We start from the raw sequence: 25490 nt of genomic DNA, 5'->3' as shown, positions 1-25490 counted from the left end.
TGCAAGTCATTAGTAAAACTTTCAGAACTAGAGGACAGAAATTTGACATCAAACAGCAAATCCAGTTGTTGAGTGTCCAGTCACATTCTGTAATCCTTTGTGGATTGTTTTGTTTAGAAGTCTTATTCGTGGAGAAGTTCACTTTAGTTTGTATAAATACGTATGTATTTACTTGTGTAATATAGAGCAGTTATTAACAAAATTTTAGTTCTACTTTTAAGTTTATTCAATTGCTAGACATCACAGAAATAAGTATATTTAAGAATTTATTATAAAGCTCTTCTACAGCTTTTAAAGGTGAGAGGGTCTATTATAATTTTTTATAAGATCAAATAGCATGACAGAATATCAGTCACTTGCTTAAATTGTGTCTATATTCATGGTGTTTTCCATTAAGTACAGAGAATTATCACAGGATGGATAACAACTACTAGTGATTAATGGTTCACTTTTTACTGACTGACCAGAACACTATACTACCTAAAATGGTTTCAGTGACTTTAGAAAATTATCTTGATGGGTTATGATTGCATCAAATTGAGTTTACCTAGTATCTTATATCTGCTCTTATGTTCTGCTTTACCCTTAGGGATTACCTTCTAAATTTGGTCACACCAGCAAACTGAAACAGATTCTTAAAGTGTAAATAAAGAATTTATACTAACATTACTCATCTGTGTAACAGTATTTTACAAATATATTTCTGCCTGGTATGTCCATTAACATCAATATTGTTTAAGGTGTTGCCCGATATTTCATGGATGTGATTAGTTATGTTTCTGTTAATATCAAGCATTCTTTGTATAATAATTTGCTTATTTTAAAAAAATATCTCAGTTATGTAGCATCATGTGCTTACCTTTAGTCAGTGTTTTCTTTCACCTTCCAAAACCTAAGTCATTCATTTCTATTTGTGGCAAAATCATGTTAAAACAAATTGTAAGAAAGGTTAAGCTTCTGTCATTGTGAAGTAATTGTATCATCCTGAACAGTCATTCCCAAGGACTAGCCAGCCTTGCTTTTCCTGTTTGTGTTCTAAACCTTCTATTGTTTTTAGAACTTAGACAAGATATTGCAATATTTAGAATAGAAAGTCTTACTGAAATTTTCTTGGTAGTTGGTTTTTGGTTTTTTTTTTAGTTTAAAAGTAGTAATTAAACATATATTGTGATAGTTAAAAAAAAAAGTAAATAGTTCTACATTTTTCACCTTGGCAAAAACATTCTTTTGCATTCAATTAATGATCTTTTCTATCCAGTTTCTAAGCATAATCTATTTATGTTTATATAGTTAGAAATTATAACTGTAGATACTGCTTACTCCACTGCCTTTTAAAAGTATATTTTTGTATTTTTATTTCCACACCCTTGCCCATATTTCTGGCGTTGGAGGCCTATATTGATGTGATCAAAGCTTTGTGGGGGGTGGGAGGGAGGTTGGCTTTTCTTTTGTTTTACAATTTTATTCAATTTTATTAATGCCAATATTTGAATACACAATATTTAACCATGTTTATTTTCCCTGCCATTTTTATATTATGAATATTCCATACCTTAACTTTTTTTCATATAAAAACACACATTAATAAAACTACATAAATGAACAAAGTCAGTGAGCGAGCTCCCTGCTCATTTGACCTCACATTATACAAAGAAGGCCCAGTACAATGAAATAAGTGTGCTATGATATCATATTATCAGGGGTAAATATGTGAAGAAAGGGGATCAATTGTTGTGGCATAAGCAGGATTTTATAAAAAATGTTCAGAATGATTTGTATGTCAACAAGGAACAGAACCAGGACTAGTGCCCACCCATCAGTTGTGTCACAAAAGAGATCAAAACTCAAAGCCAAAAATAGCAAAGGAAAGATGCTATTGAGCCATATAAACACCATAATAAACATGGAAAAGGTGCAGGAATCACAATTAGATCAGAGGCTAGGGAGGACGCTGTGATGAGGCCAGTGGAGCAGTCAGTGTGTGGTCCCTTGAGTCAGAGGTAACTTCAGTACCCACGCTGGCTCCCTCTTCTCTCTGCACCTGGCTCTCTGCTGGGCTCTTCACTATTATTTTTCCCTCATTATCAGGAAATGGCCTTTTAAGCTGTCCTTGCATTTATTGTGTTAAATTTCAGATTTGTTTCACTGTTTCCCAAAATAAGACATGCCTTTTACATTGTGACCCAGCATTTTTGCACGCGCGCGTGCACACACTCACACATGCATGCATGAGTGAACACAGGGAACCATGAAATGATTATGTATGTGCCCTCACTGTGTATGACACACTCTAACACTTTCTTTTGTGCCTCCTTGATTCAATTCTATTTCATTCTTACAACTGTAACCTGACACCCTAATGTCTCCTGATCTCAGAATATAGAGAACACTCCTCAAGCATGTCCTCCACACCTAACTTCAGAATCCTGTCATGGAATTCAATGACACTAAACTATCTGAAGGACGGAATGACTTTGTAAAACATGCTATATGGTACTAACAGGTACTCACAGTCTAGCATGGAACAAAGACATGGAGTTAAATAAAAGTCTCAACATGGGTGCCCTATTATGTAGATTAAGAGCAGAGAAAGTGACCTTTTCCTGTGCTAATGTTAGGAAAAGAAAAGGTTCATGAAGGAGAGGATCCAGTCTCTCTGAAAGAGGAGTTGAAATTTGGAGGATGGAGGGGGGTAAAAAATTCCAAAAAGACCAGTGGGGAGATCCCAAGCAGAGGAAAGCAAGCCCATAAAGGTTCTGAGGCCTGAAGCTGTGGTGTCAAGTGAATCTGGAGTCAGGATCAATGTTTAGGAGACCAACGTGAGGGATGACAGGGCTCTGTGAGGGTGGAGCTGGCTGAAAGTTCACAGACACTTGAACCTCCCATTTGAAACTACGGAATTTTGGCTTCTATCTCCAGTGAGGTATGACTAGGGGAGGAATTTAAATCAGAGAGTTCAATGATCAGCATTAAGTTCTCTCTGTCAGTGTGTGCATTTGGCTAGAGGGGTGCCCACCAGTTAGAAGGGAGAGATGACAGGGAACTGAAATATGTCTGTGGAATTGGAGACCGAGGTGTTGGGAAGCAATAAAGACATTTGAGATGTAGAATAATCAGCCTCATCCCATCACAGTGGTAACCATTCATTTACCAACAAGAAGGAAGTACACCAAGCTCTCTAACTACACCATATTGATTATCTGTCCATCATCATAGGCCGATGGATATTGTAATCTTCACCATCAGGTGAGGATATTAACAATTATTACGCTGTAGCCCTAACTGATTTGGCTCAGTGGATAGCGCATGGACCCGAGACTGAAGGGTTCCAGGTTCAATTCTGCTCAAGGACACATTCCTAGGTTGAGGGCTCCATTCCCAGTAAGGGGTGTGCAGGAGGCAGCCGATCAATGATCCTTTCTCATCATTGATGTGTCTATCTATCTCTCCTCCCTTCTCTCTGAAATCAATACAAATATATTTTTTAGAAAAAGACAAAGAGAGAATCTTAAAAGCAGCAAGAGAAAAGCAGTTAGTTACCTACAAGGGAGCAGCCATATGACTCTCTGCTGATTTCTAAACAGAAAACTTGCAGGCCAGAAGCGAGTGGTAAGAAATATTCAAAATGATGAATATCAAGGACCTAGAACCAAGAATACTCTACCCAGCCCAGCTGCCATTTAGAACTAAAGGTCAGTTAAAGAGCTTTACATATAAGAAAAAGCTAAAGGAGTTCATCACCACCAAACCAGTATTACATGAAATGTTGAAGGGTATTCTTGAAGGAGGAGGAGGAGGAGGTGGAGGAGGAGGAGGAGGAGGAGGAGGAGGAGGAGGAGGAGGAGGAGGGGGAGAAAAAGATAAAAAATGTGAAAAATAGAATGGCAATAAAAACATATGTGTCAATAATTGAAACTAAAATCAAAGTATATGAACAAGGAGTCTAATGAACAAAATAAACTGATGAAAAAAATAGAACCAGAGGCCTGGAAACATGGAACAGACTGACGAACCTCAGAGGGAAGGGGGAGAGTAGGGAAGAGATTAACCAAAGAACTTATATGCATATATGCATTACCTATGGACACAGAGAGTAGCATGGTGAAGGCAAACAGTGGGATGGGAACCGGGTAAAGGGAGTAATGGGGTTGAAAAGGGGGACATCTGTAATACTCTCAATAATAAGGATTTTAAAACAAACAAACAAAAACCTATGTAATCCATGACCACCTTGGGGAAAAGGTTTGAGGAGGACAGAAATTCCTAATCAGAAATGTCATGGGTTGGGTGTGTGTCTTAAAGGAGATGATATGTTAAAAAAATAGATATTGATTACTTTACTGCAAAATATAATTGTAGCATTTCAACTATGTTAGTAATAGCCATTTATTTAAAAATTGATCATGCTATTTTTTTCTTTCCTACAAGTCACCTACACCACATGAGACGAGGCAATGATACCCCAATTTCAGAATTTCTTCTTCTGGGATTTTCAGAGGAAGCAGAACTGCAGCCCCTCATATTTGGGCTTTTCATTTCTATGTACCTAATCACTGTGTTGGGAAACCTGCTCATCATCCTGGCCTTCACCACAGATTCCCACCTTCACACACCCATGTACTTCTTCCTCTCCAACCTGTCCTTGGTAGACATCTGTTTAACTTCCACCACCATCCCAAAGATGCTGGTGAACATCCTGACACAGAGCAAAGTCATCACCTATGAACGTTGCATCACCCAGATGTATTTTTTCCTACTATTTGCAATGTTGGATAACATCCTCTTGACCGTGATGGCCTATGACCGCTTTGTAGCCATCTGCCAACCCCTGCACTACATGGTCATCATGAACCCCCGGCTCTGTGGACTGCTGGTTCTGGTGTCCTGGATCATTAGTGGCCTGAATTCCCTGTTACAAAGTGTAATGGTATTGCAGCTGTCCTTCTGTACACACTTTGAAATAGCCCATTATTTTTGTGAACTCAATCAGATGGTCCAACTTGCCTGTTCTGACACCTTTCTTAATAACATCATGATGTATTTTGTAACTGCACTACTGGGTGGTGGTCCCCTCGCTGGTATCATTTACTCTTACTCTAAGATAGTGTCCTCCATTTGTGGAATCCCATCAGCTCAGGGGAAGTATAAGGCATTTTCTACCTGTGCATCTCACCTTTCAGTTGTCTCCTTATTTTATGGTACAGTCCTAGGAGTGTACCTAGGCTCTGCTGCTACCCAAAGCTCACACTCAAGTGCAGCAGCCTCAGTGTTGTACACTGTGGTCACACCCATGCTGAACCCCTTCATCTACAGTTTGAGAAACAAAGACTTAAAGAGGGCCCTGAAAAGATTCTGTGGGATGGCAGGTACAAAACAGACAGTCATCCTGAGGTAGAAAAAGTGCTCCAAGACTCAAAACCAGAAACTGAGATTTTTTCATCAGATAGTAGTTTTCAGACTTGTTCCTTATATTCTGCCATTGAATTTCCTTTGTTTGTTTCAACTCTTCTATACAATTTAAGTAACCATTTTATTAAGCTTTCTGCTTTGTCTGTTATATGGACAGTAGTTCCCTTTGTCTTTTTTTACCTTCACAACGTTTTTCCCAACCTTGATCAGAAATATTTGGACGTTTTCATTTAATTCACTGGCAACATTGATGTCTTAACAATAATTTCTTCTCAAATGACATATATCATTGTAAGTAATTTGTTATTGTGTTCACCATCCGTCCCTCATTCTTTGTACATCGGTACCTTAACTGATCTTCCTGATACTGTAGACTTTATGATTGTTCCCTAGAAGTCTCCATCTATTGATAGTGATAGACTAGGATTGGAATGCGTGGGCACTGGCTTGGATCCTACTGCTTGTTCCTCAGACCAGAGTCAATATTGTGACCAGATGGATCCTTATGGTCCTTATTACAATTGCAACAAGCATCATGGAACTATGAAAATGTAAGTTTTATTACTCACAGGTCTAGCATGCCCAAATGCCACACAGGAAATTAAGTGTGTGTGTGTGTGTGTGTGTGTGTGTGTGTGTGTGTGTGTGTGTGTGTTGTGTGAAAGAGAGAGACAGACAGGCAGACAGAGAGATAGGAAATGGACTTTGACTGAATGGCTCTGCCTGTATTAAGGTCCAAGACAGGATGGCTAAGGTTTTGTGGGTTTACTTTGTCTTTGAAACGTAAGAGTTGAAATTAGAGCAGGGGAAGAAAATGCAGGCTCACCTATAAGGTCACTTATCTAGCTTTCTAGGGGGGATTTTTGTAATATGTTAATCTTGTGTAAAAATTCTGTGTTTAATTCCAAATAAACTTTGCTCTCCAGATATATCCATTGTTTAATGTGAACTTTCTTCCTTTGCTTGTATTGAAATTGCTTCTAATCTATATATATAAATGCCTAAGCAACTGAATAACCGAATGACCGAATGACCGAACAACTGAGCGACCGAACAACCAGTCACTGTGAAGTGCACTGCCCACAGGGGGCAGATGTTCAACACAGGAGCTGCCCCCTGATGGTCAGTGTGCTCCCACAGCCAACCTCCTGCTTCTGGCCAACCTCCCTTGGTACGTCTTCCCACCTGCCCAACCTCCTACTGTCTCCCCCCCCCCCCCCGAAAAGGGCAACCTCCATGGTCCCTCCCCCCAGCTGACTGGCCAACCTCCCACAGTCACACCACCTGGCTGGCCAGCCGCCCCTGATCAGCACTGATCACCAACCAGGCTGAGGGAATCACCCCGTGCATGAATTCATGCAGTGGGCTACTAGTTAAAAATAAAATTGCATATATTTCAACTTCCAAATCAAATTAACATTAAAGGGGAACTTCATGGGTGGTGGCAACATGAGTGCTTATGTAGCAGCAGTGTCATACAGCTGGCAATATGATTATCTGAGTTGGATGTCTTTGAAAAAAGCTTGGTTGGGTACTTGTGATACCAACATGCTACTGTATTTCATACATAATTTCCAGGTTTTATTGTCTTATTTAGCTGAGGGTCCAATTGTGGCAAATATAATAAGGACCACAAGGACCCATCTAGTCACAATATTGACTCTGGTCTCAGAAGAAAGTAATAGAAACCAGGCAAGTGCCCTGGCATTCCTATCCTATTGCATCATTATCAGTAGACTGAGATTTATAGGGAACAATCATAACTATCATATTTACTGGCAAAACTTGATTATCAAGTATACACTGAGTGGCCAGATTATTATGATCTCTGAACTCATAATAATCTGGCCACTCAGTGTATTTGTATCTCAAATTGGTACCAAAAGTATTCTAGACTTTTGCTGGAGATCAACCACCTATTTGCCCTGAACTTTCTATCAGCCAGTGCAAAGGGGAAAACTGATCAGGTGCACGATTTATAGTATCTTTGATATCAAATAAATGAGGTACTCAAGAGAAGTACACTGAGTGGCCAGATTATTATGCATTCAGAGATCAAAATAGTCTGGCCACTCAGTGTATATCTCACAGCAGAATCTACTTGGAAACATACATGAGAGGTTCAGAGATAGAAAGAGACAGTGAGGTACCATTTATATGACATTATGATGTAAAGCAACTGGAGCTACAGAAGGGAGGAAGGACATTGTAAGACAATATGAAGAAAAGATGTTCAGTAATTAGAAATTTGCCCTGCCCTAGGTATCCTATATTATAAAATGCTAATATGTAAATTGACTGAATGGCAGAAAGACCTGTTGTTATGACACACACTGACCACCAGGGGGAAGACACTCAAAGCAGGAGCTGCCCACTGGTAGTCAGTGGGCTCCCGCCTCTCAGCCAGAAGCTGGGCTCACAGCTGGCTAGCACAGCAGCAGTGGCAGGAGCCTCTGCCACCTCCACAGCAGTGCTAAGGATGTTGGACATCCCCTGAGGGCTCCCGGACTGGGAGAGGGTGCAGGTCGGGCTGAGGGACCCCACCAAGTGCACGAATTTCAACCACCAGGCCTCTAGTAGGTCATAAAATGTTATCTCTAATGATAATTCTTATTATTGGCAAGACTCAAAGTTTCAATTTTTTAAGGGAGAGATAAAAGTTCCTATCTGGCAACTAAAGGGGAGCTCAGAGGGGATGTACAAAAAAAGAACGTTTTTAGAAAAGAGGGAGGAATGAAGGAGCTACTAAAAACAGGAGTGAAAAGGACTATTTGGGGGCCAAGAAGGGAGGAAGGATTTCTATCATACAGATTCCCTCTTCTTTCTGTGGGGGATGGGAAGGGCCATGTGACAGACTACTGTTCCTTGACCAGAAAATTAGAGGCTGATTGATTAAAATTAAGCTTTTGGGAGATGTTGAAACTTCCATTAAATCCAGTATGAAATCTAGATTTAGCATCCTGGGTTTTTACCTGGAGTGATGCCATTTGGGGCCGGTGGTTTTCTCTTTGACAATAGTATTGTGGAAGGAAGATGGCAGCCGGCAGGATGGCAGTGAGGGAGAACATGTGAATGAGTGAGGGAGAAAAATGGGAGTGCGTGGGTGTGTGGGGTGTGTGTATGTGTGCATGAAAGGCAGTCAGATTCCACAGGACTTTGGGGGGCTGGTGGACCAGGCTTCCCTAGCCAGGCAGTCTCTGCTACTGTTGCAATCTCTCCCGGGGCAGCTGGCTCTGCCACAGAGGCCACACCATCTTGAAAGGGGTAGCTGCTGTGACTGAGAGCCCAGCCTAACCTCCACCCAGGGTGCCCTTGGACACTACCCAGGACCCTACAGCCACTCTGGCCAGGGACCTGCTGCCTCAGCTGTGAACCCACAAACATAATACTCCAACGTCCTTGACTGCGGGCTCCTGTGATTTCTGGAATGCGCTCCTCTAGCTCCAGCCAGATGCTTTAGCCCCAGGCACCGCTTCAGTGCATGCAAACAGCCAAGCCTTACACAGCAACCCTGAGCACCACAACTGCACAAATTGCCACCAAGACCGATACATTGACTCTGGGCCTGGTGACCATGCGACCTACCACCAAGGCTGCTGCTGCAGTCACAGGCCCAGTGTGACTCAATACCTAGATCTTTCAGTGAGAGCAAAAATGGGGAAACAAAAAAACAACCCCCAGAGTAAAGAAAAGGAGGAATCACCAGAAAAGCAATTAAATGAAATGGAGGCATGCAATTTTTCGGAAAAAGAATTCAGAATAGGGTCATGCAGTTCATAAACCAGATGGATGAGAAAATCAACAACTAATGTTTGAATCAACAGGAAATAATGAGTGATATAGCTACAATAAAAACCACTGTGGAAGGTTTCAACTGTAGACTAAAATAAGTGGAGGACCGAATAAATGAATTAGAAGACAGGGCAGCAAAAAACATCCAACCTGAACTGCAATTGAAGAAAAAAAAATAAAAGGCAGGAGGAGAGCTGAAGGGAGCTTTGGGAAAACATGAAACAAAGCAACATATATATGATAGGGATGAGAGAATGATAAGAAGAAGAGCAAGGGTTAGAAAACTTATTTGAAGAAATGATGATAGAAAACTTCCTTAATTTGGGGAAGAAGAAAGTCACAAAGCACAGAGAGTCCCATGAAAATGAACCCAAAAACACACCAAGACACATCATAATTACAATGGCAAACTTTAATGACAAAGAGAGAGACTTGAAGACTGCAAGAGAGAAACAGAGAGTTACCTACAAGGGATGTCCCATTAGATTTTCAAATTATTTCTCAACAGAAACACATCAGGCTAGAAAGGAATAGAGGGAAGTATACAAAGTGATGCAGGGCAGGGGACTGAGTCCAAGAATACCCTATCCAGCAAGGCTATCATTCAAAGTTGAAGGGGAAATCAGGAGCTTCACAGATTTAAAAAAAAAAAAAAAAAAAAAAAGCCTAAGGAAGTTTATCACTACCAAGTCAGCAATGCAAGAAATTATGAAGGGACTGTTGTAAAAAGAAGAAATAAAAAGGGAAGAAGGAACAAAGGCACAAAAAATGGCTACAAACAAGAACCTATCAACAATTACCTTGAACATAAATGGACTGAATGTTCCTATCAAAAGACATCGAATGGCTGAATGGATATGACCCATATATATGCCATCTGCAGGAGACCTACCTCAGAACAAGTGGATCACACAGACTGATAGAAAAGGGATGGAAAAATATCTTTCAGGCAAATGGAAATGAAAAAATAGCTGGGGTAGCAATACTTATATTTGACAAAATAGACCTCAAAGTGAAGGCCATAACAAGAGATAAGGAAGGCCACTTCATAATACCAAAGGAATCAATACAACAAGAAGACAGAACTTTGGTAAAAATATATGCACCCAATACAGGGGCACCCAAATACATTAAAAAAAGAAAAAAAAACTTCTGGGAGAAATCAAGGGTGAAATAGACAACAATACAATCAAAGTAGGGAACTTTAATACCCCACTGACATCACTGGATAAATCCTCTGGGAAAAAAAAAAACCAGCAATCTTAAATGACTCACTAGATCAGATGGAATTAAATGACATCTTCAGAACATTTCACCCCAAAGCTAAGTAATATGCATTATTCTCAAGTGCATATGGGACATTTTCAAAGATAGACTACATATAGGGTCACAAGCAAAGTCTCTCCAAATTGAAGAAGATTGAAATCATACCAAGCATCTTCTCAAACCAAATGACATAATATTTGAAATCAACTACAATAAACACAATCTCAAAAACCCAAACACTTGGAGGCTGAATAGCATGCTATCAAACAATGATTGGGTTACCAAAGAGATCAAAGAAGAAATTTAAAACATCCAGAAAATGAATGACAGTGAAAACACAACAATCCAAAATCTAAGGGACACAGTGAAAGCAGTCCTGAGTGGAAATTCATAGCACTACAGGCCTACCTAACAAAACAAAACAAAACATGGTAATAAGTTATCTAATTCTGCAACTTAAAGATGTAGAAAGAGAGCAACCAGAAAAGCCCACAGTAAGCAGAAGCAAAGATGTAATAAAGATCAGAGCAGGAATAAATAAAATAAAAGATAGAGACCAAGATACAATATGAAAAAAATCAATGAAACCAAGATTTGGTTTCATTCAAAGAAAAGCAAGATTGATGAACCTCTAGCCAGGCTCACCAAGAAACGAAGGGAGAAGACCCAAAAAAATAAAATCAGAAATGGAAGAGGTAAAGTAACAGCCGACCACACAGACCTACAAAAGATTGTAAAATAATACTATGAAAAATTCTACTCCAAAAAACTGGACAACCTTGATGAAATTGACATATTCCTAGAAAAGATTCTAAAACTCAATCAGGAAGAATCAAAAAACCAGAATAGCTCCCTGGAGAAGAAACCTGAGTTCCCCGAGATATGTGATCAGTTCTGGGGCTCCGCCAGCAGGCCAGGGGATCCCAAGGCAGGTGCTGGGCGTGGAGGCCACGGGGGCATAGGCTACCAAGGAGACAGAACTGAACCTCACATCACCCTGCTTGGCCCCGGAGGATGACTGGTTAGCCAGACACGGGTAAGATTCCTCAGGGAAGGAACAACCTAAGACAGGCACAGTCGCAGAGGGGCCATCAGGAGAGAACTTGGAGATCATCAGAGGTGGGGCACAGACCCTCACCCCCGCAACCTTGCAGGGGCCTGAACCCTCACCACGTCTGAGGGAGGTCTCCTGCTGCCATGGCTGCTTTGCTTCCCACGCCCAGCTCAGATCGGGACACAGGTGACAGACGGTGTGACTTGGCCCAGCTCAGATTGGGACCCAGGGAACAGACAGAGACTTGGCTGACAGCAGCTGCCCTATATCTAAATCCAGCCTAGCACCAGGAATGCTCAGGGCCTACTCAAGAATGCAAATAATCCTTTCCACTAATATTTACAGGGTAAACTAAGATTGTTGGTAGAGTATTAAATTTGACAGTAAAATAGTAGTCAAGTTCTCAGACTAATTTAAGTTGGCTAATTGAAATAAGCGAATATTCTAGAAAAATTATTGGTACTGGACAAAAAGCTGTTCCTAAAGTGTTAACTAAAATTTCTATTGGTAGTTCATCTCCTGGTAAAATTCCTGAACATGCAATGAAACTAAAGCAGTCATATTTTTGTGCAAAAAATTAAAATTTAAAGTTATCAAGACTGCATTATAAAATTTACAAAAGCCTCCATTAATCAAAAAAGGGGGGGATAGTAGGGTAATATCATGTAAGGAAAAATATCCTATAAGTAAATTACATCTAGAAAATTTTTACTTTACAAAATTAATTTTCATTTCTAATGCTAACAGCAAGACACCCATGAAAAACACACATGGTGTCTAAATAAGACAAAGGAAAATCGTTTGGGCAAAAATAAAAAGGATCCCAAATCAATTATATAGAAAAGATTGCTTTATTAACTTTCAGTCGAGAATATGTTTGTATATTTTCAGAAAACAACTCCAAGACCATGTGGATTCCTGCAACAGAGAGGAATTGACAGGTCTGCTCCAACCACGAAGACAAGAGAAGAAACAGTCCAGAGATGGGAGACGCTGACGATGCCTTGCCACGCTAGCAGTCAGAAGCTGTGTGACGCAACAGCGTGTTAAGTGAAATAAGCCAGGCAGAGAAAGATAAATATCACATGATCTCACTCATTTGTGGAATATAATGAATGGCATAGACTGATAAACAAGAACAGATCCAGAGACTGAGAAATGTCGATCAGCACGTCATACCTCAGGGAAGATAGGGGAGGGTGGGGGTAAGGTGGAGAGATCAACCAAGGGACTTGTGTGCATGCATATGAGCCTAATCAATGGACACAGACAACAAGGGGGTGGGGCATAAGTGGGGGGTGGGGGGTTATGGGGGAATAAGGACACATATGTAAAAAATAACAATTAAAAAATATTTTTAAAATTTTTTTAAAAAATAAAATATTAAATCTAATCCATACTAGCGGTTACCATAACCTTAAGAGAAATTGTTTCATGTGACAAAGATTTTTAAATGAAACTCTCTGTAGCCCGAAAATTATTTTGGAAGGAAACAAAAAGAAGTTTCCTTCAAAAGTGGTAAGGATTATAATTGAAAGTCAATATATTTGGCCTCTTGAACTAAAGTAAGTAATTTGTGTGTTTTTGCCTCCCTGACAAAGTTTATATAAAGTTACAAAAAGAAATTGACAGCAAGTTTGAAATTGAATTGCCATGGCCTAGAGCAAAGAATATCCTTACATGATATTATTCTACAATGTCATTATAATTTTAGATATTTTAAAACAGCATATTGTACAATTATCCCAAACAAACTTACAAACGAATTCTTTGAATGTTTGGCAGCAATTTTTTAAAAAGGATATGAAAGAATTTAATCCCTCTCAGAAGGAATTAAGGCACTGGGAAGGTACTTGAGCATTCTATATTTGCCCCTCTTGCCTTTTGTGCCAAGAGGGACCCTCTTCTCACAAACAATTGCCCTCAGCTGTTGCCTGAGCTTTCTGTTCATGCTGAGCTTGAAGCCTCGTGGTGGCTGGTACCATGGATCTGTCTATCGCCCAGTGGAGTGAGCTGGGACCTCCCTGGAGAAGAAACCTGGGTTCACCAAGATATGTGATCAGTGCTGGGGCCCCGCCAGCAAGCCAGGGGATCCCAAGGCAGGTGCTGGGCGTGGAGGCCACGGGGGCATAGGCTACCAAGGAGACAGAACTGAACCTCACATCACCCTGCTTGGCCCCGGAGGATGACTGGTTAGCCAGACACGGGTAAGATTCCTCAGGGAAGGAACAACCTAAGACAGGCACAGTCGCAGAGGGGCCATCAGGAGAGAACTTGGGGGTCAACAGAGGTGGGGCACAGACCCTGACCCCCCCAACCTTGCAGGGGCCTAAACCCTCACCCTGTCTGAGGGAGGTCTCCTGCTGCCATGGCTGCTTTGCTTCCCATGCCTACCTCAGATCGGGACACCGGTGACAGACTGTGATTTGGCCCAGCTCAGATTGGGACCCAGGTAACAGACAGAGAGTTGGCTGACAGCAACTTCCCTATATCTAAATCCAGCCTAGCACCAGAAATGCTCAGGGCCTACTCAAAAATGCAAATAATCCTTTCCACTAACATTTACAGGGTAAACTAAGATTGTTGGTAGAGTATTAAATTTGAGAGTAAAATAATAATCAAGTTTTCAGATTAATTTAAATAGGCTAATTCAAATAAGTGAATATTCAAGAAAATTTAATTGTACTGGACAAAAAGCTGTTCCTAAAGTGTTAACTAAAATTTCTATTGGTAGTTCATCTCCTGGTAAAATTCCTGAACATGCAAAGAACCTAAAGCAGTCATATTTTTGTGCAAAAAATTAAAATTTAAAGTTATCAAGACTGCATTATAAAATTTACAAAAGCCTCCATTAATCAAAAAAGAAGGGGATAGTAGGGTAATATCATGTAAGGAAAAATATCCTATAAGTAAATTACATCTAGAAAATTTTTACTTTACAAAATTAATTTTCATTTCTAATGCTAACAGCAAGACACCCATGAAAAACACACATGGTGTCTAAATAAGACAAAGGAAAATCGTGTGGGCAAAAATAAAAAGGATCCCAAATCAATTATATAGAAAAGATTCCTTTATTAACTTTTGGTCGAGAATAGGTTTGTATATTTTCAGAAAACAACTCCAAGACCATGTGGATTCCTGCAACAGAGAAGAATTGACAGGTCTGCTCCAACCACGAAGACAAGAGAAGAAACAATCCAGGGATGGAAGACGCTGACGACGCCTTGCCATGCTAGCAGTCAGCAGCTGTGCATCGCTGCAGGTTGCCTAGGACCAAACCAGAGAGGGTCGGACCTGCATTGCCACCATGTACCCACCATCCAGATATCATTGCTGACATGTACACTTAAGGAACTGTTTGACATTGAAACGGGGACTCAAAACTATTGGACATTGAAATTGGGACTCAAACATTTTTTGTTATATGTTTATTTCTAGTCTGCTGAGGCAAGATTTTTTTAAAGGAAAGAAATGGGGAAAAAATAGATACAGAGGCAAAGAAGCATTGAACAGACTGTCAAACTACAATGGGAAGGCAGGGGAGGTTGGGGGGGGGGGGGGGGCGGGCGCTGTAAGAGATCAACCGAAGGACTTGTACGCATGCGTATAAGCATAACCAATGGATACAAGACACTGGGGGTGGGGGGCAGGTAAAGGCATGTACTGGGGGGTAGGGGAGGCCGGGGGGAGGTCAATGGGGAAAAAAAAGGAGACATATGTACTACTATTTGTAATACTTTAAATAATAAAAAATAATAATAATAAAAATAAAAAATAAAACAATAAAAATGGAACTCCCATTTGACCCAGTGATCCCGCTTCTAGGAATATATCCCAAGAAACTAGAAACACTAATCAGAAAGGATATATGCACCCCATGTTCATAGCAGCACAATTCACCATAGCTAAGATTTGGAAACAGCCTAAGTGCCCATCAGCAGATGACTGGATCAGAAAACTATGGTACATCTACACAATGGAATACTACATTGCGGTAAAAAAAGAGGGAGTTCCTACCATTTGCAACAACATGGATGGAGATGGAGAGCATTATGCTAAGTGAAATAAGCCAGGCAGAGAAAGGTAAATATCACATGAACTCACTCATTTGTGGAATATAATGAACGGCATAGACTGATGAACAAGAACCAATCCAGAGACTGAGAAACGTCGATCAGAACCTCAAACCTCAAGGAAGGAGGGGGTCGGTGGGAGTAAGTGTGAGAGATCAACCAAGGGACTTGTGTGCATACATATGAGCCTAATCAATGGACGCCGACAACAGGGGGCTGGGGCATGAGTGGGGGGTGGTGGGTAATGGGGGAATAAGGACACATATGTAAAAAAATAATAAAAAAAAATAATAAAAAAATAGAAAAGAAATTGTAAGGTAACCAGAACCCCAAGAACGCCTGAGAACATCTTTCTTGCCATGCTAGCAGTCATCAGCTGTACGGTAATATTACCTGGGGAAAATGGGGAAGTATTTTGGACTTATGTTCCTGACCCTTCATGGGTAAGAGCCCTTTCGTGGGCTGATCCCCCGCCTAATGTAGTCACCAATAATACCAAACACCTTGGTCATCCAGGAGGACAATGGGTGGGGCAAGGAAGTATAATTACACAGGGGTCACCACCCAGCTTCCCTTTTGTATGACACAAAATCAAACCACTGCTCCTTTGTGTCTTAAATTAAAGAGAGGTTTCTGGCTTGCATGGACACCAAAGGAAGGGACTATCACTCCTTGCTCCTGGGAGAGGTGCAGAAAATGTAACTAAGACCTTGTCTATACAAAAAGAAATTGACAACCAGTTTGAAATGGAATTGCCATGGCCTAGAGCAAAGAATATCCTTACATGATTTTATTCTACAATGTCATTATAATTTTTCCCAGATTTGTATTACCCCCATTACCTATAATAGTACCTCCCACCCTTGGGAATCAATAAAAAATCATCTTTTTGGTGCTTGGAGACAAAGGTAACACATCTCTTGATATTTTAGAATTACAACAGCATAATGTACAATTATCCCAAACAAACTTACAAACTAATTCTTTGAATGTCTGGCAGCAATTTAAAAAGGATATGAAAGGAAGGAATAATGGCCGCAGAATAGACAGACGTGTTCCGAGCCTTGTCCCGGAGCAGAAAGAAAGAACAGCTGAGGGTCGCACGAGGAGTGTTTGTTGGCTGGTTGGGAGACAGCTGAACTCCAGAAGGAGGTGGGGGACTGCTAAACGGGGTTCCCCTGACCTGGCAGCACCAACTGCGGCTGGGTCCCCTCCCGGAGCTGCGGGCTTGGACGTGGAGTCTGCGCCATCTTGATCCGGAAAGTGGAGCTTATCGGAAGCCTGAGAGTCCACAACTGCGGCACCCAAGGAACAGCTGCGAGCCCCAGAACAACGCTCCCCAACTGGCACAAACACACGGGTTCAGAGGAGCTCTACACTCCACCAAGGAAAGGTCAGATTTCCCCTGGGATAAGGTGAGGTCTCTGGTCCCAGCGGGAGAGAGGAACGCGCGTTTGGCGGGAGCTGGAGGACCAGGGAAGTCTGTGCCTAGAAAAATCCGTGGCTGTAGGGGCTGGCGTGATCTGTGATTGTGGAAAGGGGTCCTCAGAGCTACTAAGAGAAGGGCACTCTAAAAAGCAACCCATTTTGATCTGACGTGCAGGGACACCCTAAGAATTTCAGGCAGTCCAGAATTACGCGCAGCCCCTGCGTTCCCTGGGTGCCTGGGCTTATGCGCAGTCCCGGAGTTCACACAACTGGGCTTTTTCCTCTTGAAATTCTTGCTTCTGATTACTAAGCCCAATACATAGGATCACCCAGTTGGGGACACCCTGGGAGACTGCAGGGGAAAGTTGTTTTTCTGGAACCTGGGGATCGGAGCAGGGAGTGACCATCGGAGAGCCAGCTCTGAGGGAGCCCACTCCCACAAACCGGTAGCGAGTGCCACAGGGAAAGAAGGTTCTAACACTCCCTAGAGAGGCCATAGATAAACCCGGAAGTCAATCCAGAAACACTGCCACCCAGGGGCTGAATCACAAATTGACTCTTGTGTAATCAAAAATAAAGGAATACGGGGGTCCCCTCCCGGAGCTGCGGGCTTGGACGCGGAGTCACCGTCATCTGGAACCGGAAAGTGGAGCTTATCGGAAGCCTGAGAATCCACAACTGCGGCACCCACGGAACAGCTGCGAGCCCCAGAACAACGCTCCCCAATTGGCGCAAACACAGGGGTTCAGAGGAGCTCTACACTCCACCACGGAAAGGTCAGATTTCGCCTAGGATAAGGTGAGGTCTCTGGTCCCAGCGCTAGAGAGGAACGCGCGTTTTGCAGGAGCTGGAGGACCAGGGAAGTCTGTGCCTAGAAAAATCGGTGGCTGCTGGGGCTGGCGTGATCTGTGAATGTGGAAGGGGGTCCTCAGAGCTGCCAACAGAAGGGCTCTCTAAAAAGCAACCCATTTTGATCTGAAGTGCAGGGACACCCTAAGAATTTCAGGGGTGTGCTAGACTTACGCGCAGCCACGGAGTGCGCACACTTGGGCTTTTTCCTCTTGAAATTCTTGCTTCTGATTACTAAGCCCAATTCATAGGTTCACCCAGTTGGGGACACCCTGGGAGACTGCAGGGGAAAGTTGTTTTTCTGGAACCTGGGGATCGGAGCGGGGAGTGACCATCCGAGAGCTAGCTCTGAGGCAGCCCACTCCCACACACCGGTAGTGAGTGCCACAGGGAAAGAAGATGTAAATACAGGCTAGAGAGGCCAAAGAGATCCAGAAGTGAATCCAGAAACACTGCCACCCAGGGGCTGAATCACAAATTGACTCTTGTGTAATCAAAAATAAAGGAATACGAGAAATTAAGACACACTGTCTGCTTAAAAATCAGGACTGGCTTACAACACTGAGGAGCAATGGAACGCAGGGAACTGCAATACTGTCCAGACTGAGAAACAGGCGTGCAAAACAGAACAATAGAGGAAGTGAATGACCTTCACTACTGCACATTTTATTTTTTTTATTTTTTTTTATTTTCATTTTTTGCATCTTTTACTAAAGAAACTAATTTTTTTCTTTTTTCCTCACTTGATTTTACCCTTTTAATTATTACATTTTTATTTTCAATCAGTATCATTACTACTACTATTTTACCTTTTTTTTTAAGTATCATTTTATTTTCTCTTTATTTTACTTTGGGATTAGTGTTCTACATTCTACTTTCATCTTTCCTTTAGAATCGTTTTACTCTATCTCAACTCTACCTTTATGCCATCACTGTCTTCCTAACCTTTCCCCTTTTGGTGTCCTGTTTATCTTACCCCTTTCCGCTTTAGATTTTCCATATTCTTTCTGTTTACCTCCTGATATAATTTCACCCTACTTATATATCTAATCTACAATCCCCTGCTCCAAGTCCATACACACCTCTCTCTTCACTCTCTTAACTATCCAAAAAATTGTCTTTCTCTCTGTCCTTTTGTTGTTGTTTGCTTGAATGTTGAATATATGGAATTTTTATGCTTTTTTTGAGATTGTTTTGCTTACTCTTTTTTTTTGGTTGGTTGTTTTTTTGGTTGCTTTGTTTCTGTTTGTTTTTTGCTTCTGTTTTCCCTTACCTCTCTTGATATTAGTTGGTGTTGTAGTTTGTATTAATCCCCAGGTACTTGTTGCTGGCATTTGCTGGGATTAGTGATTGTTCTATTGAAGTTTTATCCCCATATATATAGTTTGTTCCCCTTTCTCTCTTAGTCTCTTTCTTGTCTCTCTTACTTTTTTTTCCTTTTCCCAATTTCATTTTGACACTCCTTTTTTTTCTTTCTTTCTTTTTCCTCTTCTTCTTTCTCTCCTATCCCCTAGTTGACCTTTCTCTGGTGGTCAACTTTATTGGAGGTTATTAATATCGTGAATACATTTCTGTTCAGTGCCTTGTGTGTTGTACCTGGTAGTGCTGTATTTTGTGCCTTTAAATCAACGCAGGAGAGAGAGAACTACATAACCAGACATCAGGAGAAGAGAGACCATGGGGAGACAAAGACACAGCTCGCATATGAAAAAAAAGCAGGCATCACCAGAAAAGGAAGTAAACGAAATGGAGGAAAGCAACCTTCCAGAAAAAGAATTCAGAGAAATGGTCATTAGGTGGCTGAAAAGAATGGAAGACAAATTCGACAATATGAGTAAGAACTGAGAGGAAATGAAGAAAAACCAAGAAGAAATGAAAAATGACATCGCTGCTGTAAAGAACTCAATAGAAAGCAACAAGAGTAGACTAGAAAAAGCAGAGGACCGCATCAGTGAGCTAGAAGACAAGATGGGAAAAAATACGCAAGTAGAGCAATTTCTAGAAAAAAAAATTAAAAAGCAGGAGGAGAGCCTAAGGGAATTTGGGACAACATGAAACAAAACAACATCCGCATAATACAGGTTCCAGAAGGAAAGGAAACTGAACAAGGAATAGAAAACCTGTTTGAAGAAATAATGACAGAAAAATTCCCTGATATAGGGAAGAAAAAACCCACACAAATCTAAGAAGCTCACAGAGTCCCAATCAAAATGAACCCCAAAAGACCGACGCCAAGGCACATTATAATTAAATTAACACCAACGACAAAATAAGAATCTTAAAAGCGGCAAGAGAGAGACAGCAAGTTACCTACAAAGGAACCCACATCAGACTAGCAACTGATTTCTCAACAGAAACTCATCAGGCCAGAAGGGAATGGAATGAAATATACAAAGTCATGCAAAGGAAGGGTCTGAATCCAAGAATACTGTACCCAGCAAGGCTATCAATCAAAATTGAAGGTGAAATCAGGAGCTTCACAGACAAAAAAGGACTAAGGGAATTTATTAACACCAAACCAGCAATGCAAGAAATGCTAAAGGGTCTACTGTAAAAAAAAAAAAAAAAAAAAAAAAAAAAAAGAAAGAAACAGGAAGCGAAGAAGTAACACAGGGGTAAAGAATAGGAATGGCGACAAATAAGTACCTATCAATAATAACTTTAAATGTAAATGGATTAAATGCCCCAATCAAAAGACATAGGGTAACAGATTGGATAAGAAAACAAGACCCATATATCTGCTGTCTACAAGAAACCCACCTCAGAAAAAAAGACGCACACAGACTGAGGGTGAAGGGATGGAAAAAGGTTTTCCAGGCAAATGGAACTGAAAAAAAAGCTGGGGTAGCAATACTTATTTCTGACAAATTAGATCTCAAACTGAAGGACATAACAAGAGATAAGGAAGGCCATTTCATAATACTAAAGGGAGCAATCCAACAAGAAGAAATAACTCTGGTAAACATATATGCACCCAATACAGGAGCACCCAAATACATAAAAAAACTCCTGAAAGATATCAAGGGAGACATTGACAGCAATACAATCATAGTAGAAGACTTTAATACCCCACTATCACCATTGGACAAATCCTCTAAACAAAACATCAGCAAAGAAACATCAATCCTAAATGACTCACTAGACCAGATGGAATTAATTGACATCTTCAGAACATTTCACCCCAAAGCCACAGAATATACATTCTTCTCAAGCGCACATGGGTCATTTTCAAAGATAGACCATATGTTGGGACATAGGCAAAGTCTCTTCAAATTCAAGAAGATAGAAATCATATCAAGCATCTTCTCAGACCACAGTGGCATAAAACTGGAAATCAACTACAATAAAAACAACCCAAAGAAATCAAACACATGGAGACTAAACAGCATGCTATTAAACCATGACTGGGTTACCAGAGACATCAAAGAAGAAATAAAAAACATCATAACAACAAATGACAATGAAAACACTACAATCCAAAATCTATGGGACACAGCGAAAGCAGTCTTGAGAGGGAAGTTCATAGCTCTACAAGCCTACTGCAAAAAACAAGAAACAGGGGTAATAAATTACCTAACACAACAACTCAAAGAGTTAGAAAAAGAGCAACAAGAAAAGCCCAGTGTAAGCAGAAGGAAGGAAATAATAAAGATCAGAGCACAGATAAACGACATAGAGACCAAAGAAACAATACAAAAGATGAACAAAACCAAGAGCTGGTTCTTTGAAAGGATAAACAAGATTGATGAACCTCTAGCCAGGCTCACCAAGAAGCAAAGGGAGAGGACCCAAATAAACAAGATCAGAAATGAAAGAGGTGAAATAACAACAGATCCCGCCGAAATACAAAGGATTGTTAAAAAATACTACGAACAACTCTATTCCAACAAACTGGACAACCTGGAGGAAATGGACATATTCCTAGAAAAATATAACCTTCCAAAACTCAATCAGGAAGAATCTAAACAGCTCAACATGCCAGTAACTATGGAAGAAATTGAAGCAGTCATCAAAGAGCTTCCGGCAAACAAAAGCCCGGGGCCAGACGGCTTCACAGGAGAGTTCTACCAAACATTCAAGGAAGAACTAAAACCTATCCTCCTCAGACTATTCCAAAAAATTCAAGAGGAAGGAACACTTCCAAGCTCCTTCTATGAAGCCAGCATCACCCTAATACCAAAACCAGATAAAGACAACACAATGAAAGAGAATTACAGGCCAATATCCCTCATGAATGTAGATGCCAAAATCCTCAACAAAATTCTAGCAAATAGGATCCAGCAGTACATCAGAAAGATCATACACCATGACCAAGTAGTGTTTATCCCAGGAATGCAAGGATGGTTCAATATCCGCAAATCAATAAATGTGATACATCACATAAACAAATTGAGAGATAAAAATCACATAGTCATATCAATTGATGCAGAAAAAGCATTTGACAAAATCCAACACCCTTTCTTGATAAAAACTCTCAACAAGGTGGGAATAGAAGGATCATACCTCAACATCATAAAAGCTATATATGATAAACCCACAGCTAACATCATACTCAATGGGCAAAAACTAAAACCATTTCCCCTAAGAACAGGAACAAGACAGGGATGCCCACTCTCACCACTCCTGTTTGACATAGTACTGGAAGTATTAGCCACTGCAATTAGACAAGAAGAAGAAATAAAAGGCATCCAAATTGGAAAAGAAGAAGTAAAGCTGTCCTTATTTGCAGATGACATGATATTGTACATAAAAAACCCGAAAAACTCCATCAAAAAACTAACAGACTTAATAAATGAATTCGGCAATGTAGCAGGATACAAAATTAACACCAAGAAATCTATGGCATTTCTATACACCAACAATGAACTTACAGAAAGAGAGACTAAAAAAGCAATCCCATTTTCCATCGCACCAAAAAAATTAAGATACTTAGGAATAAACCTAACCAAGGAGGTAAAAGACCTATATGCGGAAAACTACAGGACACTGAAAAAAGAGATAGAGGAAGATGTAAACAGATGGAAGAACATACCATGTTCATGGATTGGTAGAATCAACATCATTAAAATGTCCATACTACCCAAAGCAATCTATAGATTCAATGCACTTCCCATTAAAATACCCACGGCATATTTCACAGACCTAGAAAGAACTCTCCAAAAATTCATCTGGAATAAAAAAAGACCCCGAATAGCCACAGCAATCCTGAGAAAGAAGAATAAAGTAGGAGGGATCAATACCAGATTTCAAGCTGTATTACAAAGCCACTGTCCTCAAAACAGCCTGGTACTGGCACAAGAACAGACATATAGATCAATGGAACAGAATAGAGAATCCAGATATCGACCCAAACCAATATGCACATTTAATATTTGACAAAGGAGGCATGAGCATACAATGGAGTCAAGACAGTCTCTTCAATAAATGGTGTTGGGAAAATTGGACAGATACATGCAAAAAAATGAAACTAGATCACCAACTTACACCATACACAAAAATAAACTCAAAATGGGTACAGGACTTAAATATAAGACGGGAAACCATAAAAATACTAGAGGAATCCACAGGCAGCAAAATCTCAGACATATGCCAAAAGAACTTTTTCAGTGATACTGCCCCTAGGGCAATGGAAGCCAAACAGAAAATAAACAAATGGGACTACATCAAAATAAAAAGCTTTTGCACAGCAAAAGAAACCATCAACAAAACAACAAGAAACCCCACTGTATGGGAGAACATATTTGCAAATGGTATCACTGATAAAGGTTTAATTTCCAACATCTACAGGCAGCTTATACAACTTAATAAAAGGAAGATAAATGATCCAATAAAAAAATGGGCAACGGACCTAAATAGAAGCTTTTCGAAAGAAGACAGAAGGAAGGCCAAGAGACACATGAAAACATGCTCAAAGTCACTAATTATCCGAGAGATGCAAATCAAAACAACAATGCGATACCATCTCACACCTGTCAGAATGGCTATCATCAACAAATCAACAAACGACAAGTGTTGGCGAGGATGCGGAGAAAAAGGAACCCTCGTGCACTGCTGGTGGGAATGCAGACTGGTGCAGCCACTGTGGAGAACAGTATGGAGTTTCCTCAAAAAACTGAAAATGGAACTCCCATTTGACCCAGTAATCCCACTCCTAGGAATATATCCTAAGAAACCAGAAACACCAATCAGAAAGGATATATGCACCCCTATGTTCATAGCAGCACAATTTACAATAGCTAAGATTTGGAAACAGCCTAGGTGCCCATCAGCAGATGACTGGATCAGAAAACTATGGTACATCTACACAATGGAATACTATGCTGCCGTAAAAAAGAAGGAATTACTACCATTTGTAGGCACTTGGATGGAATTAGAGAACATTATGCTAAGTGAAATAAGCCAGTCAATGAAAGAAAAATACCACATGATCCCACTCATTTGGGGATAATGAAAAACATTATAAACTGATGAACAAAAAGATAGTTACAGAGGCAGTAAAGCATCAAACAGACTGTCAAATTACAGTGGTAAGGTTAGGGAGAGGTGGGGGAAATAAGAGATCAACTGAAGGACTTATATGCATGTATATAAGAGTAACCAACGGATGCAAAACATTGGGGGGTGAGGGCATGTATGGGAGTGGGGTGGGGGTGGGGGGCAATGGTGAGATATGTACACATATAATACCTTAATAAAAAATTTGAAAAAAATAAAAAAAATAAAAAATAAAAAAAAAAGAAGGGAATGGAATGAAATATACAAAGTCATGCAAAGGAAGGGTCTGAATCCAAGAATACTGTACCCAGCAAGGCTATCAATCAAAATTGAAGGTGAAATCAGGAGCTTCACAGACAAAAAAGGACTAAGGGAATTTATTAACACCAAACCAGCAATGCAAGAAATGCTAAAGGGTCTGCTGGAAAAAAAATAAGAAATAGGAAGCGAAGAAGGAACACAGGGGTAAAGAATAAAAATGGCGACAAATAAGTATCTATCAATAATAACTTTAAATGTAAATGGATTAAATGCCCCAATCAAAAGATATAGGGTAATGGATTGAATAAGAAAATGAGACCCATATATCTGCTGTCTACAAGAAACCCGCCTCAGAAAAAAAGATGCACACAGACTGAGGGTGAAGGGATGGAAAAAGGTCTGGAAATGGAAATGAAAAAAAAGCTGGGGTAGCAATACTTATATCTGACAAATTAGATCTCAAAGTGAAGGACATAACAAAGAGATAAGGAAGGCCACTTCATAATACTAAAGGGAGCAATCCAACAAGAAGAAATAACTCTGGTAAACATATATGCACCCAATACAGGAGCACCCAAATACATAAAAAATCTCCTGGAGGATATCAAGGGAGAGATTGACAGCAATACAATCATAGTAACAGACTTTAATACCCCACTATCACCATTGGACAAATCCTCTAAACAAAAAATCAGCAAAGAAACATCAATCCTAAATGACTCACTAGACCAGATGGAATTAATTGACATCTTCAGAACATTTCACTTCAAAGCCACAGAATATACATTCTTCTCAAGTGCACATGGGTCATTTTCAAAGATAGACCATATGTTGGGACATAGGCAAAGTCTCTTCAAATT

The 25490-nt window shown here is 40.4% G+C and overlaps 2 protein-coding genes across 2 annotated transcripts in view; one reads left to right on the top strand and one right to left on the bottom strand.

Annotated features, from left to right (window-relative positions):
• Positions 1–25490, bottom strand: part of LOC308251761 (olfactory receptor 7A10-like) — a gene marked incomplete at both ends in the record, with an annotated part of 299707 nt that overhangs the window by 258568 nt on the left and 15649 nt on the right. The gene's annotated exons all lie outside the window — the stretch shown is intronic.
• Positions 4442–5395, top strand: LOC308249723 (olfactory receptor 7A10-like; the record flags this gene model as incomplete). The annotated part of the gene is made up of 1 exon (XM_080671473.1): positions 4442–5395. One exon carries the CDS (start codon positions 4442–4444, stop codon positions 5393–5395), a length of 954 nt encoding a protein of 317 aa, XP_080527599.1.

The sequence above is a fragment of the Plecotus auritus genome (genome assembly GCF_963455305.1).
Source record: "Plecotus auritus genome assembly, chromosome: 6".
NCBI classification, from domain to species: domain Eukaryota; kingdom Metazoa; phylum Chordata; class Mammalia; order Chiroptera; family Vespertilionidae; genus Plecotus; species Plecotus auritus.
This window is presented reverse-complemented; position numbering and strand designations above follow the sequence as displayed.